We start from the raw sequence: 12351 nt of genomic DNA, 5'->3' as shown, positions 1-12351 counted from the left end.
AAGTGGTTTTTATTGTCGTTCAACCATATACAGTTAGTACAGTACACAGTGAAACGAGACAACGTTCCTCCAGGACCATGGTGCTACATAAAACAACATAGGACAAACACAGAACCACATGAGACTACACAGACTAAATAACATACCTATATAAAGTGCATGTGGAAACGTGTGCAAAAAGTACCAGACAGTACAATAAATTACAAAATAATTACAGGACAATAGGCACAGTGAGAGACAGTGCAGCGCCGACCAGTACACAGTAGTGCAAAAAGATGACAATTTCTAAAAATGCCAAATGTAAACATAACATACTATGAGATAGTGTTCTATGCACATAGCAGTTGTTGAGGTAGCAGCCAAATATACAGTGACAATAATTAAAGTGCAACTCAGGACGTGTGTGTGTGTGTGTGTGTGTGTGTGTGTCAGTCCAGTCTCTGAGTATTGAGGAGTCTGATGGCCTGGGGGAGGAAGCTGTTACACATTCTGGCCGTGATGGCCCGAATGCTTCGGTACCTCTTGCCAGACAGCAGTAGGATGAAGTGTTTGTATGAGGGGTGTATGGGGTCATCCACAATGCTGGTTGCTTTGCGGATGCAGTGTTTTTTGTAAATGTCTTTGATGAAGAGAAGAGAGACCCAGATGATTTTCCCAGCTATCCTCACTATCCTCTGCAGGCCTTTGCGGTCCGAAACAGTACAAGTCCCAAACCAGGCAGTGATGCAGCTACTCAGGATGCTCTCAATAGTCCCTCTATAGAATGTAGTGAGGATGGGGGGTGGGAGATGTGCTTACCTCAGCCTTCGAAGAAAGTAGAGACGCTGCTGGGCCAGATGGAGGGTGGTGGCAATGGCATCGTCTGTTGAACGATTTGGACGATATGCGAACTGCAGTGGGTCTTGTGAGGGGGCACCTGGGTCTTAATGTGCCTCATGACGAGCACTTCTCGAAGCCCTTCATGATGATGGGTGTGAGTGCGACGGGATGGTAGTCGTTGAGGCAGGACACTGAAGAAATCTTTGGCATGGGGACAATAGTGGTGGCCTTGAAACACGTTGGAACGACGGCGCTGCTCAGAGAGATGTTGAAGATGTCGGTAAGAACATCTGCCAGCTGGTCTGTACATCCTCTGAGCACTCTGTCAGGAATGTTGTCTGGTCCAGCAGCCTTCCGTGGGTTGACTCTACATAGAGTTTTCCTCACATCAGCCATGGTGAGACACCTGGTCGTTGGGAGGAGGGGTGGTCTTTCTCACCACCACGTCGTTCTGTGCGTCAAACCTAGCGTAGAAGTCGTTCAGCGCATCTGGAAGGGAGGCATCTTTGTCACAGACAACTGATGTTGTCCTGTAGTTGGTGATGGCCTGGATGCCCTGCCACATGCGCTGCGTGTCGCCGCTGTCCTGGAAGTGACTGCGGATTCTCTGGGCGTGTGTGCGCGTTGCCTCTCTGATGGCACGGGACAGTTTGGCCCTCGCTGTTCTTAAGGCAGCCTTGTCGCCTGCTCTGAAGGCGGAGTCTCGGGTCCTCAGCAGCGCACGCACCTCCGCAGTCATCCACAGCTTCTGGTTGGAGCGTGTGGTGATGGTCTTGGAGAAGGTGACATCATCAATGCATTTGCTGATGTAGCTGGTCACTGATGCTGTGTATTCCTCCAAGTTGGTAGAGTCGCCATATGTTGCAGCCTCCGTGAACATGTGCCAGTAAGTACACGCAAAACAGTCCTGAAGAGCAGAGATGGCTCCTGCTGGCCAGGTTTTCACCTGCTTCTTGAGCGGTTTTGTGCATCTGACGAGCGGTCTGTATGCTGGAATTAGCATAACAGAGATGTGGTCTGAGTAGCCGAGGTGGGGGCGGGGCTCCACCTGGTATGCACCTGGGATGTTTGTGTAAACAAGATCAAGCGTGTTTGCCCCTCTCGTTGCAAAGTCCACATACTGATGGAATTTAGGGAGCATTGTCTTGAGATTCACATGGTTGAAATCTCCGGTGACAATAAACAATCCATTATAATAAAAGTGGTGAATTCCTGTAGCAAATAAAAAGGACTGCATCTAACAGTCATCACAAGCTCCACCATTGATGAGCAGTAACTAGAGACTAGCACAGAGTTATTGCACCATTCATGTTGATGTAAACACAAGCCTTAACGCACAGAGCTTTTCAGAGCATTTCTGTCGGCACGAAACGAGGTGAGCCCGTCTAGCTGAATGGCAGTGTCCGGAACTCTGTCGCTGAGCCACGTCTCCTTGAAAACAAAGACGCCGCAGTCTCTAAGCTCATGCTGCGTAGTCTTCTGGAGTCGGATGTAGTCCCGTTTATTGTCCAGGGAGCAAATATTTGAGAGCAGGATAGACGGAAGAGCCAGCTGGCTAGGGTTTGTTTTTAGCCTAGCATGGACCCCCGCCCTCTTGCCGCGCTTCTCGCAGCAAGCCGAGTTCGCGTAGCAACTCCTGCAGATCATCATGCAGCTTGGTTGTTGCATGAATCTTATATTTTAACAGTGTCTGGCAATGGTAGACACGAACACCGGTTGCTCTGATGTCCATGTGCCGTAAAAGTCGGGCTAAGTGACAAAAATAGCACCATTTTGGATCCGGAGTGGCCGCTGCGTGCTACCGCGCCACCATCTTGGATCAATTAAATCGTCCTTGTTTATCCAATAACTTGTTCGAAACAGCACAAGCTTTGATACTATTTCTGAAGTGACATTTTTGAATTACCAAAGAAAAAGTGGACTCATCATTTGGTTTGAACCAGCAATGGCAGATTCTGTTCTGTTGCGTAATAAAGTAGTTCCATGCACAAATGCATTTTTTAGGACTGTACATTGAACTATTGAAGCGATATCACACTCGCCATCATGCTATATGTCCCTAAATCAGGACTGCTGTGATTACCTATGGCACTCGGCCTGCAGCCGAATAACAGCAGTGCTGATGTAGGGCCATATCGCACTCTTGCTCGTGTGATATTGCTTAAATAATATCCGTGTTTAATTTTTTTTGGTTACTATGATTTTACTACAAAATACCATGGTGATAATATGATTACTGTTGTAAAAACCATGGTAATTCGTCTTTTAGGGTTAGGTTTAGGGGTAGGGGTTGGTGTATGGTGTCTGTGGGATGCTGCAGAGATCCCCTATACTGTATGTTAGTATAAGGGTTGCAAATAACACATTTGTACTTAGTGCAAAGAAGATGTTTTTAGTTGTTTTTTACACTTAGTGCAAATAGAAGCTACCATTATTTTATTAGACATATACGATTTATAGAATAATTATTATTATTATAATTTATAATATAATTATTTATTATTATTGTTATTATTATTGCTGGTATGTTTTATCAAAGAATATTTTGTGCTAAGGAAGAGGAGCGGAGGAGGCAGTTTTTTTATTTATTCACTAAATTACATTTTCTGTTTAGTTTTTTCAAAGCTTATTTCTTTGGTTCTGCGATGTGTGTCCAATGAGAGGAGCGGAGAGGAGGGACTGGGGCGGAGAGACGGAGCCCAAAAGAGAAGTTGAGAGGGAGAGAAAGAGAGAAAATGAGAGACGTGCTGTCAGAGTGAGAGCTGGAGGATAACCATCCATTTCTAGACATAATATCTGACCACTGTTAGTTTTCACCTATACTCATATTCAGATGCCTACTTTAAATCGTTTTCGTACATAGGGATTCAATGATGGCTTTCGAAGTTATTAACGCAACGAGTGGATTTATTCCCTGAAATATTAAACAGTGGGAAAAATCTTATTTCTCCGCAATTTATTTCCCGCTTTATTTCGACAGCTGTTTGGCGTTAAACGCAACAGTTGATTTCGTCCGTTAGGATCTCATATTTAATACGCAAATAACGTTTTATAGACAGAAAGGGGGATCCTTTTACTTCTGTCAGTAAACACCTTCAATCTGGAATCGTAGGCTGTCTGCAACGATCGTTGCTTCGAAGCGAATAAGAAATGATGGCATGATTGTGACAACATGAAAAAGAAAAAGTGTGGAGGAATATTTTTCCACCGCTTTTGAAATCACCATATGAACGTGGAGAAGGACTGACTGAAGAGAGGTAAGTGACAGAGAGAAAAAGGTGTCTGGAAAGATAAGAGATCAAAATATAATTGTGTGACTATTAAATGGTTCTGAATGCGCTGTTATGAAAGTGATGCCCACGGTTTTGTCATGTATATTTTGGGTGTTATAAAATGTCTTCAATACTACAGTGCATTGATGGTAATATGTTGATTCTTGCATTTGTCACAGGCCAGTCCAGAGGCCATAATTTGACCATTAAGTTTTTCTGTAATACAGAGGCTCCTGATTGCACTTGTGTGAAAGATATTGCTAGAGAGAGAGAGAGAGAGAGAGAGAGAGAGAGAGAGATGGGAGGAGGTGGTGAAAGAAAGAAGGCGATTGAGCTAGAGAGAGAGAGTTTAGAGCAATAAGTAGATTGTGGATGGGTTCAGAGGTTCATCAGTTTTGCTCCTTTTCTTTCCCTATGACATATAAAAAAAACTTGGCAATCCATCCTTCGCAACTCTTAAAGAAGTGTAACCCTGCACTTTCATTTTATTACCCAGTTAACAAATTGGGAGTCCCCATGTAGGCCCTACATCCAGCCTCCTCTTGTCTACTAATTTTATCAGTTATAAATAAAAACGTCCTGCTGTCTTTCTGTTCATTTTTTAATTTCTTTCTCTCTCTGTTTGTTACTCCCTCTATCTAAACTCCAGAGTTGAGGAGCAGAGCACAAACAAACCTGCTGGAGCCTGGTTGCCATGGATCCCCCTCCCTCTCTGAGTCTGGCCCTTCTCAGTGGGAGCGAAGATGAAGAGCAGCGTCCGTCCCTCCCTCTTAGTGGTATCTCCCATGCCTCCCTTTCTGGAAACTACCCTGGAAGCAACCACTCTAATCACACAGGAGGCAACAGCAGCCTGGAGCGTCTCAATGGCACTCCTTCACCCACTACGCCCAACCTTCCCCCAGCATCGCTGCCTAAGTTACCCCTATCAACAACTCCCCAGCTGTCCACGCCAATCCCCAATGCGCTCCACCCCACCAGCACTCCACTGTCCTCCTGCCTCGGCAGCCAACACAGCCTGAGCGGGGAGGCCTCGCCCGTCTACAATGCACTATTCTACTCTTCACATTCACCTTCCACCGAGAGAGAACGAGAGCGGGAGAGAGGATGTAAGCATAGGCAGGCCAGTCCACTGGTACATAGGAGGGACAGTAACCCCTTTACAGAGATTGCCATGAGCTCGTGTAAGTACAGCGGTGGCGTGATGAAGCCACTCAGCCGCCTCAGCGCCTCCCGCAGGAACCTCATTGAGTCTGACAGTGGCAGTGACACCAAAGAGGGCGGGGCAAGTGCTGGCCAGGTTACCGCGCCCTCCTCTCAGCATAGCCAATCACAATCCCAGAACCCGCCAGAGATCGTTATCTCCTCTAAAGAGGATCCGCCTTATGCACACACTTATGAACTCGATGCATCTGCCAATCAAATGTCCATCTACCACCAGAACCACGCCCTCTCTGAGAGTAGGGGCATGTTGGGGATGGGTGGCATGCCGGTGGGTGGGACTAATGGAAGAAGGGGTGGTGCCGTGGGAGTGGTGGGGAGGACTGCTTCCAAAGCTACTAAACGTAAGAATCAGAACATCGGCTACAAACTAGGCCACAGGAGGGCACTGTTCGAAAAGAGGAAGAGACTTAGTGACTATGCGCTCATATTCGGCATGTTCGGCATTGTTGTCATGGTGATTGAGACCGAGCTATCCTGGGGTGTCTACAATAAGGTGAGACGTTCGCTGGACTTTGCGTTCCAGGAAATGTTATGTCTTTGTTAGATCAATAGAGCACAACAGTGTCCACACAATTTTCAGCCGTCTTGGTTCAAGTATTTTTCCCATTCATTTTTTTCTATAGAGTTTTCATTAAATATAAGAGTTCTAGGACATGAACCAAACCAACCAGCTCCAAGGTGAATAACAACATTACAAACTACAAAGCGGAAAAGTATTTGAAAATAGGACAAAAATCCAGAAGACAGTGTACTTTACGTCTTTAATGAGGGAATTAACTACAATCCCATGAAGCATTGCCAATTATGTAATCGAATAACAAATTATTACATTATTTATTTAAAGTAGTTTATTATTAAGTGTAGCATATTCAGAGATATGCAAATATATAAGTAATTTGTTTGTGTAGGGAGACCGGATCAATTGGTTCATTCAATGCATCATTGGAGTGGGCGGTCGCTGCTGAGCTGTTTTCCTGCACTTTAAAGGTTTATACGTTATCATTAAAATTCAGTTCACATATGAAGAAAACAAATGGGATTTTTACTTTTGGAAACCGGAATGTTGCACTCTATGTTCAAGCATTCTGCTGGACCGGCTTTGTGTTTGATTGAGAAATAGAGTGTGTGTGTGCTTCCAACATTATGTTCCTATAATAACAATGATAACACTTTATACACTATGCAGAGTCTATAAAATAAACTAACAGTGAGGATGTGTGGTCAGTCATAATCATATTCAAAAACATATGCAGTGCAAAAAATAAAACAAATCTTAGACACTTAAAGAGATAGTACACATGCACACACACACACACACACACACACACACACACACACACACACACAGATCTGTCATTATTTACTCACCTTTATGTTGTACCAAACTTGTATGACTTTTTGTGTTTTGTGTAATACAATGCGATTTTAGACCGAATGTTAGCCTCAGTCACTATTCACTTTGATTGCATCTTTTTCCATACATTGAAAGTGAATGGTGACTGAGGTTGTCGTTTTGCCTCCTTTTGTGATTTTAAAGAAGAATATGGGTTTGGAACCATATGTGAGTGAGTAACTGATGACACAATTTTTATTGTTGGCTGAACTACTGTATCCCTTTAAAAACAGAGGTCCTTTGCATTAATTTTAAAGCACTTTTAAAATATTGTATAAATCTGTTTCAAACGTACCTTCTCTGAGCATCTAAAGATCTTATAATTGGCATCACAGGAACCCATTGCAGTAAGTTGTGTTATTCAGGGACCATATTATGTTACATAAGCAAAGACAGTAAGAGTGCTTTGAAAATCAACTCTCAAAGCAAAGTCAATGGATAAGTTGCATTTGTCACCTTTTATTTGCAACAGAAAACATTAATGATGCACATTTGTCTGGATGTGAGCATGTATGTTATAAATAGTTTGTGTCTATCTAAATGGATGTACACATGTGCAGTAGGCATTCAAGGTTAGTATGCTGCTGCTGTTAATAGCACCACAGCTTGTGTAGTGAGATTTACTGACAGGACAGCTGACTGGGAGATCCAAATACATAATACATAAAAGAGATAAAGAGAAACAAAGATAGATTTTGTTAGATTAGGGTTATAGATAAGTAATGTTTGTATGAATAGGACATTTTTGGAAACCTATATTAAAGGAATTTTCTGTGGTAACACATAAACAGAAGTTTCATTCACTTGGAACAGTAGTCCCACAGTAAAGGTCTTTACAGTGCTAATGTGTTTTTGTACAGAAGAATTCATACTTACACTAAGAATTTAGTGCTTTATTTAAAAATACGATCTATACATATTTCTTTACTATAGGTGTGGTGAACACTTCAGATTGTCTGCTGTAATTGACAGCATGCCAACAATGCTGACGAAAGTGCTTAAATCCAAAATGAAAATTATGTCACCAATTACCTGTTCCTAACCAATATGACCTACTACCTTTCATGGAAAACATGATGTTAGGCAGAATGTTAGCCTCAGCCACAATTCACTTTCATTGTATCTTTTTTAATATACAACGAAAGTGAATGGTGACTGAGGCTAACATTTTACCTACCATTTTCTTTAGTGTTTCACAGAAAAAAAGAAACTTTTATGGGTTTGGAACAACATAAGCATAAGTCAGGGCTCGACTAGGACTAAAAATCTGCTCTGGAAAAAAAAACAGCCCATCTGGCCCATGTGTCCCCCTTGATCGTTTGGTTGATCCGCCCACTACTCGACTGGCGCACCGTGAAAAGTCCCAGTGCTCCCGATGGCAAATCCACTATCCCTTTATTTTGTTTTGAACCCGGAGCATTAATTACATTTTGAAAAGCTGTGATGTTCATGTGAAAAAATGTGACGTGTGTGTGCACATTTTTAACCTCCCTAAAAACATTGATTTTACTAGGGCTGTTGATTTCATGTTTTAATTCAGTGTGATTAATTATATAAAAAAGAACCTGTTAAAAAATGTAACACAATTAATCATGTCCCCGGACCGTAATAAGGTAATAATAATCGGAATAATAATCTCAAGATGTGTTTTCTAAGTTTCAAACTACATTTTAAAAATTATTTGTTTATGACACAACGTCATGATGCTCCAAAATCATCAATCTGACGCAGGTGCATTAAAGCCTCTTTAGACAAGCCATCATAATAAATCTTGGACTGATTGACGACTTCAAAAGCAAAATGGATTGCTGTGAACTGTGGGCCAAAGATTTGCTTATGTTCAATAATATGAAAATAAGCAATATATTGGATTCTAAAGCCAATTTTTTTTGTCTTATCAATGCCTTTACTCATCTGCCAAAGTAATGTAAAGCATTTGAATTATCTGAATTATTATTATTTGAGTAAATATTGAGTGAATATTTATATATATATTCGATTAATTAATTGGCATACCATGTAATTAATTTGATTACAAATTTTAATGTTGGACTTATGCAATCTTACAACAAACCTCAGTTTTACTCTGCGTAAGGTTCAAACTCATGACCTTCAGAAGGGGAGGGGTGAACACACAACCACACAGCCTGCTCTTGAGCCAAAAATGAAGTGTTGCTTGATTGATGATCAAAGCAGATGTGACTAGCACTCAAGCCTACATAGTGCAACTCACTGGGCAGTTTTGGGTGGTTTACATACATTTGAAAATGTAAAAATGCAGAAAGTTTTTTATGAGGGTTATGTTTAGGGTTAGGGTTAGGGGATAGAATCTATAGTTCATACAGTATAAAAATCATTATGTCTATGGAGAGTCCTCATAAGGATAGCCGCACCAACATGTGTGTGTGTGTGAGTGTGTGTGTATGTGTGTGTGTGTGTGTGTGTGTGTGTGTGTGTGTGTGTGGGCCGGTTTGGTTGGTTTATGTGGACTTTTTTTAGGTTACAAACTGGTAATTACAAGGTTAATATGCTATAAATGTGGTTTATGAGGACATTTCTTTTGTCCCTATAATTCAAATCACTTAAAAAAACCATACTAAATTATATTTTTTTGAAAATGTACAAATGTTTTTTAGGGTTAGGGTGAGGGGATATAATCTATAGTTCATACAGTTTAAAAATCATTGTTTATGGAGAGTCCTCATAAGGATAGCTGCACCGACGTGTGTTTGTGTGTGTGTGTGTGAGTGTGCGTGTGTGTACGCATGTGTGTGCGAGTGTGTGCGTGTGTGTGTGTGTGTGTGTGTGTCTGTGTGAGTGAGTGAGTGAGTGAATGAGTGATTGAGTGATTGAGTGAGTGATAAAGTGACAGAGTTGAGCTCATTATCAACAAATTTTACTTTGGTGTCAGTTGCAAATTTTGTTAGGCAGTTAACTTGGTGCCATAATGCCTAATGTGTGTGTGTCTGTGTGCGCAAGTGGGTTTGGGTAAGCATTATGAGGAGTTGTCTTGTATCTGGCACTGTTCTGAATGGATCTGTTTCAGCATGTATTCTGGAAAGCACTTTGTACATGTGCCGGCTGTCCTTGTTCGGCAGGTGGTTGTGATATTGCAGACATATATGAAATTTGTTCTGTTTCAGTGTCTCTCTTTCACTATTTTTCTCTCTCTGAGCTGTCTGTCTTCCCTCTGGCTTTCTCTCTCTGTCTCACCCACTCATTTTTCTCCTTCTCTCTCTTTCACTCTCTCATACTTGTTTCCCTTCCCCTCTCAGTTCATCTTTCTTTCTCTGAATCTTCTCTGACGATTTCTTTCCTCTTCTCCATCCTGATTATAATTCTTGATCTGGATCTCTTTCTTCCTCATACTCACTATCCTTAGCTCTCTTTCTCTCTCTCTCTCACTCTGTTATTGTAGTGGGCGGTGAACGGGGGAGTGTTACTGGAGAGGGACAGAAAAGCAAGTGAGTGTTAGGAGAGATGAAATGAAAGGCTGTAATAAAATCTCTTTATTTGAGATGGAAAACGGGTGAGTGAGTCAAGTTTAGACATGAATAATGGCCATGCTGATTGTATACCATTATATCCATTATAAAACAGCACAATAGAAGCCTGTTTGTAGCAGCATCACCCTTCAGAGAAATTAATGGGCTTTTCTCTCAGTGCATTACTGCTCAGGGTCTGGAGATATGGAGATGCTGATGCTCTTCTGGATTCTCCACATAATCAAAGCCGTTTCAATTTGATTCGACTGGGATTTGCCACTCCTCAATCCCTCTCTATGTAGATCAATTGTTCTCAATTGTTTTAATCCGTTAAAATTGGACCCAGATTTTACACTGAACATCAAGTGCCAAAATAGTTTGTTATACAAAAGTAAACCATTAAAATAAAAAATACCCTTAAAATCAAACATTGACATTTATTAATGTTGTGCACAGTATGCAAAATAATTATTATGATGTGGGTTGAAGAAAATGAATGATATTGGTTCCTTAATGTGCCTTGAATATTAATGGTTTCATGCTCTCAGCAGCTAATAATTCACGGCACAAAACAAACTGCTTTCAGCACAAACCATGTTTATACTCACTGCTTGTGAACATGTATTTAATGTAGTCTGGGTGTGTTTTATTTAACTTGAGTAACTTTGCTCATTGTTTTCAAGGATGAGGGGATGTGAAGCAACCCTGTCCATGTACATTTAGCATTGTTGTTTTCTTGCTGTTTGGGACTGTATAAAAAAAAAGACCCACGACTTCTCAAATGAGAACCGTTGTAGCATGATGTAACATATGTTGGTAATAGTGACTCAAGAAGTTGATTTTAAAAGGATAGTTCACCCAAAAATTTAAATTATTTTATTATTTACTCATCCTCATTAATGTCTTTCCAAACATATAAGACTTACTGTGTGTGTGTATATATATATACACTCACCTAAAGGATTATTAGGAACACCATACTAATACTGTGTTTGACCCCCTTTCGCCTTCAGAACTGCCTTAATTCTACGTGGCATTGATTCAACAAGGTGCTGAAAGCATTCTTTAGAAATGTTGGCCCAAATTGATAGGATAGCATCTTGCAGTTGATGGAGATTTGTGGGATGCACATCCAGGGCATGAAGCTCCCGTTCCACCACATCCCAAAGATGCTCTATTGGGTTGAGATCAGGTGACTGTGGGGGCCATTTTAGTACAGTGAACTCATTGTCATGTTCAAGAAACCAATTTGAAATGATTCGAGGTTTGTGACATGGTGCATTATCCTGCTGGAATTAGCCATCAGAGGATGGGTACATGGTGGCCATAAAGGGATGGACATGGTCAGAAACAATGCTCAGGTAGGCCGTGGCATTTAAACGATGCCCAATTGGCACTAAGGGGCCTAAAGTGTGCCAAGAAAACATCCCCCACACCATTACACCACCACCACCAGTCTGCACAGTGGTAACAAGGCATGATGGATCCATGTTCTCATTCTGTTTACGCCAAATTCTGACTCTACCATCTGAATGTCTCAACAGAAATCGAGACTCATCAGACCAGGCAACATTTTTCCAGTCTTCAACTGTCCAATTTTGGTGAGCTCTTGAAAATTGTAGCCTCTTTTTCCTATTTGTAGTGGAGATGAGTGGTACCCGGTGGGGTCTTCTGCTGTTGTAGCCCATCCGCCTCAATGTTGTGCGTGTTGTGGCTTCACAAATGCTTTGCTGCATACCTCGGTTGTAACGAGTGGTTATTTCAGGCAAAGTTGCTCTTCTATCAGCTTGAATCAGTCGGCCCATTCTCCTCTGACCTCTAGCATCAACAAGGCATTTTCGCCCACAGGACTGCCGCATACTGGATGTTTTTCCCTTTTCACACCATTCTTTGTAAACCCTAGAAATGGTTGTGTGTTAAAATCCCAGTAACTGAGCAGATTGTGAAATACTCAGACCGGCCCGTCTGGCACCAACAACCATGCCATGTTCAAAATTGCTTAAATCACCTTTCTTTCCCATTCTGACATTCAGTTTGGAGTTCAGGAGATTGTCTTGACCAGGACCACACCCCTAAATGCATTGAAGCAACTGCCATGTGATTGGTTGATTAGATAATTGCATTAATGAGAAATTGAACAGGTGTTCCTAATAATCCTTTA

At 41.6% G+C, this 12351-nt stretch overlaps 1 protein-coding gene across 1 annotated transcript in view; it reads left to right on the top strand.

Moving 5' to 3' along the window:
• Positions 1-3570: 3570 nt before the first annotated feature.
• Positions 3571-12351, top strand: part of LOC127656252 (small conductance calcium-activated potassium channel protein 2-like) — a 119517-nt gene continuing 110736 nt past the window's right edge. Inside the window, exons 1-2 of the mRNA XM_052144475.1 lie at positions 3571-4076; positions 4741-5805. Coding sequence (XP_052000435.1) covers positions 4786-5805 — 1020 coding nt within the window. The 5' untranslated portion in view covers positions 3571-4076; positions 4741-4785. The remainder of the gene's footprint in view (positions 4077-4740; positions 5806-12351) is intronic.

Source organism: Xyrauchen texanus, chromosome 15 (genome assembly GCF_025860055.1).
Source record: "Xyrauchen texanus isolate HMW12.3.18 chromosome 15, RBS_HiC_50CHRs, whole genome shotgun sequence".
Taxonomy (NCBI): domain Eukaryota; kingdom Metazoa; phylum Chordata; class Actinopteri; order Cypriniformes; family Catostomidae; genus Xyrauchen; species Xyrauchen texanus.
The sequence above is the reverse complement of the archived record's forward strand: the minus strand, read 5'-3'. Positions and strand labels throughout refer to the sequence as shown.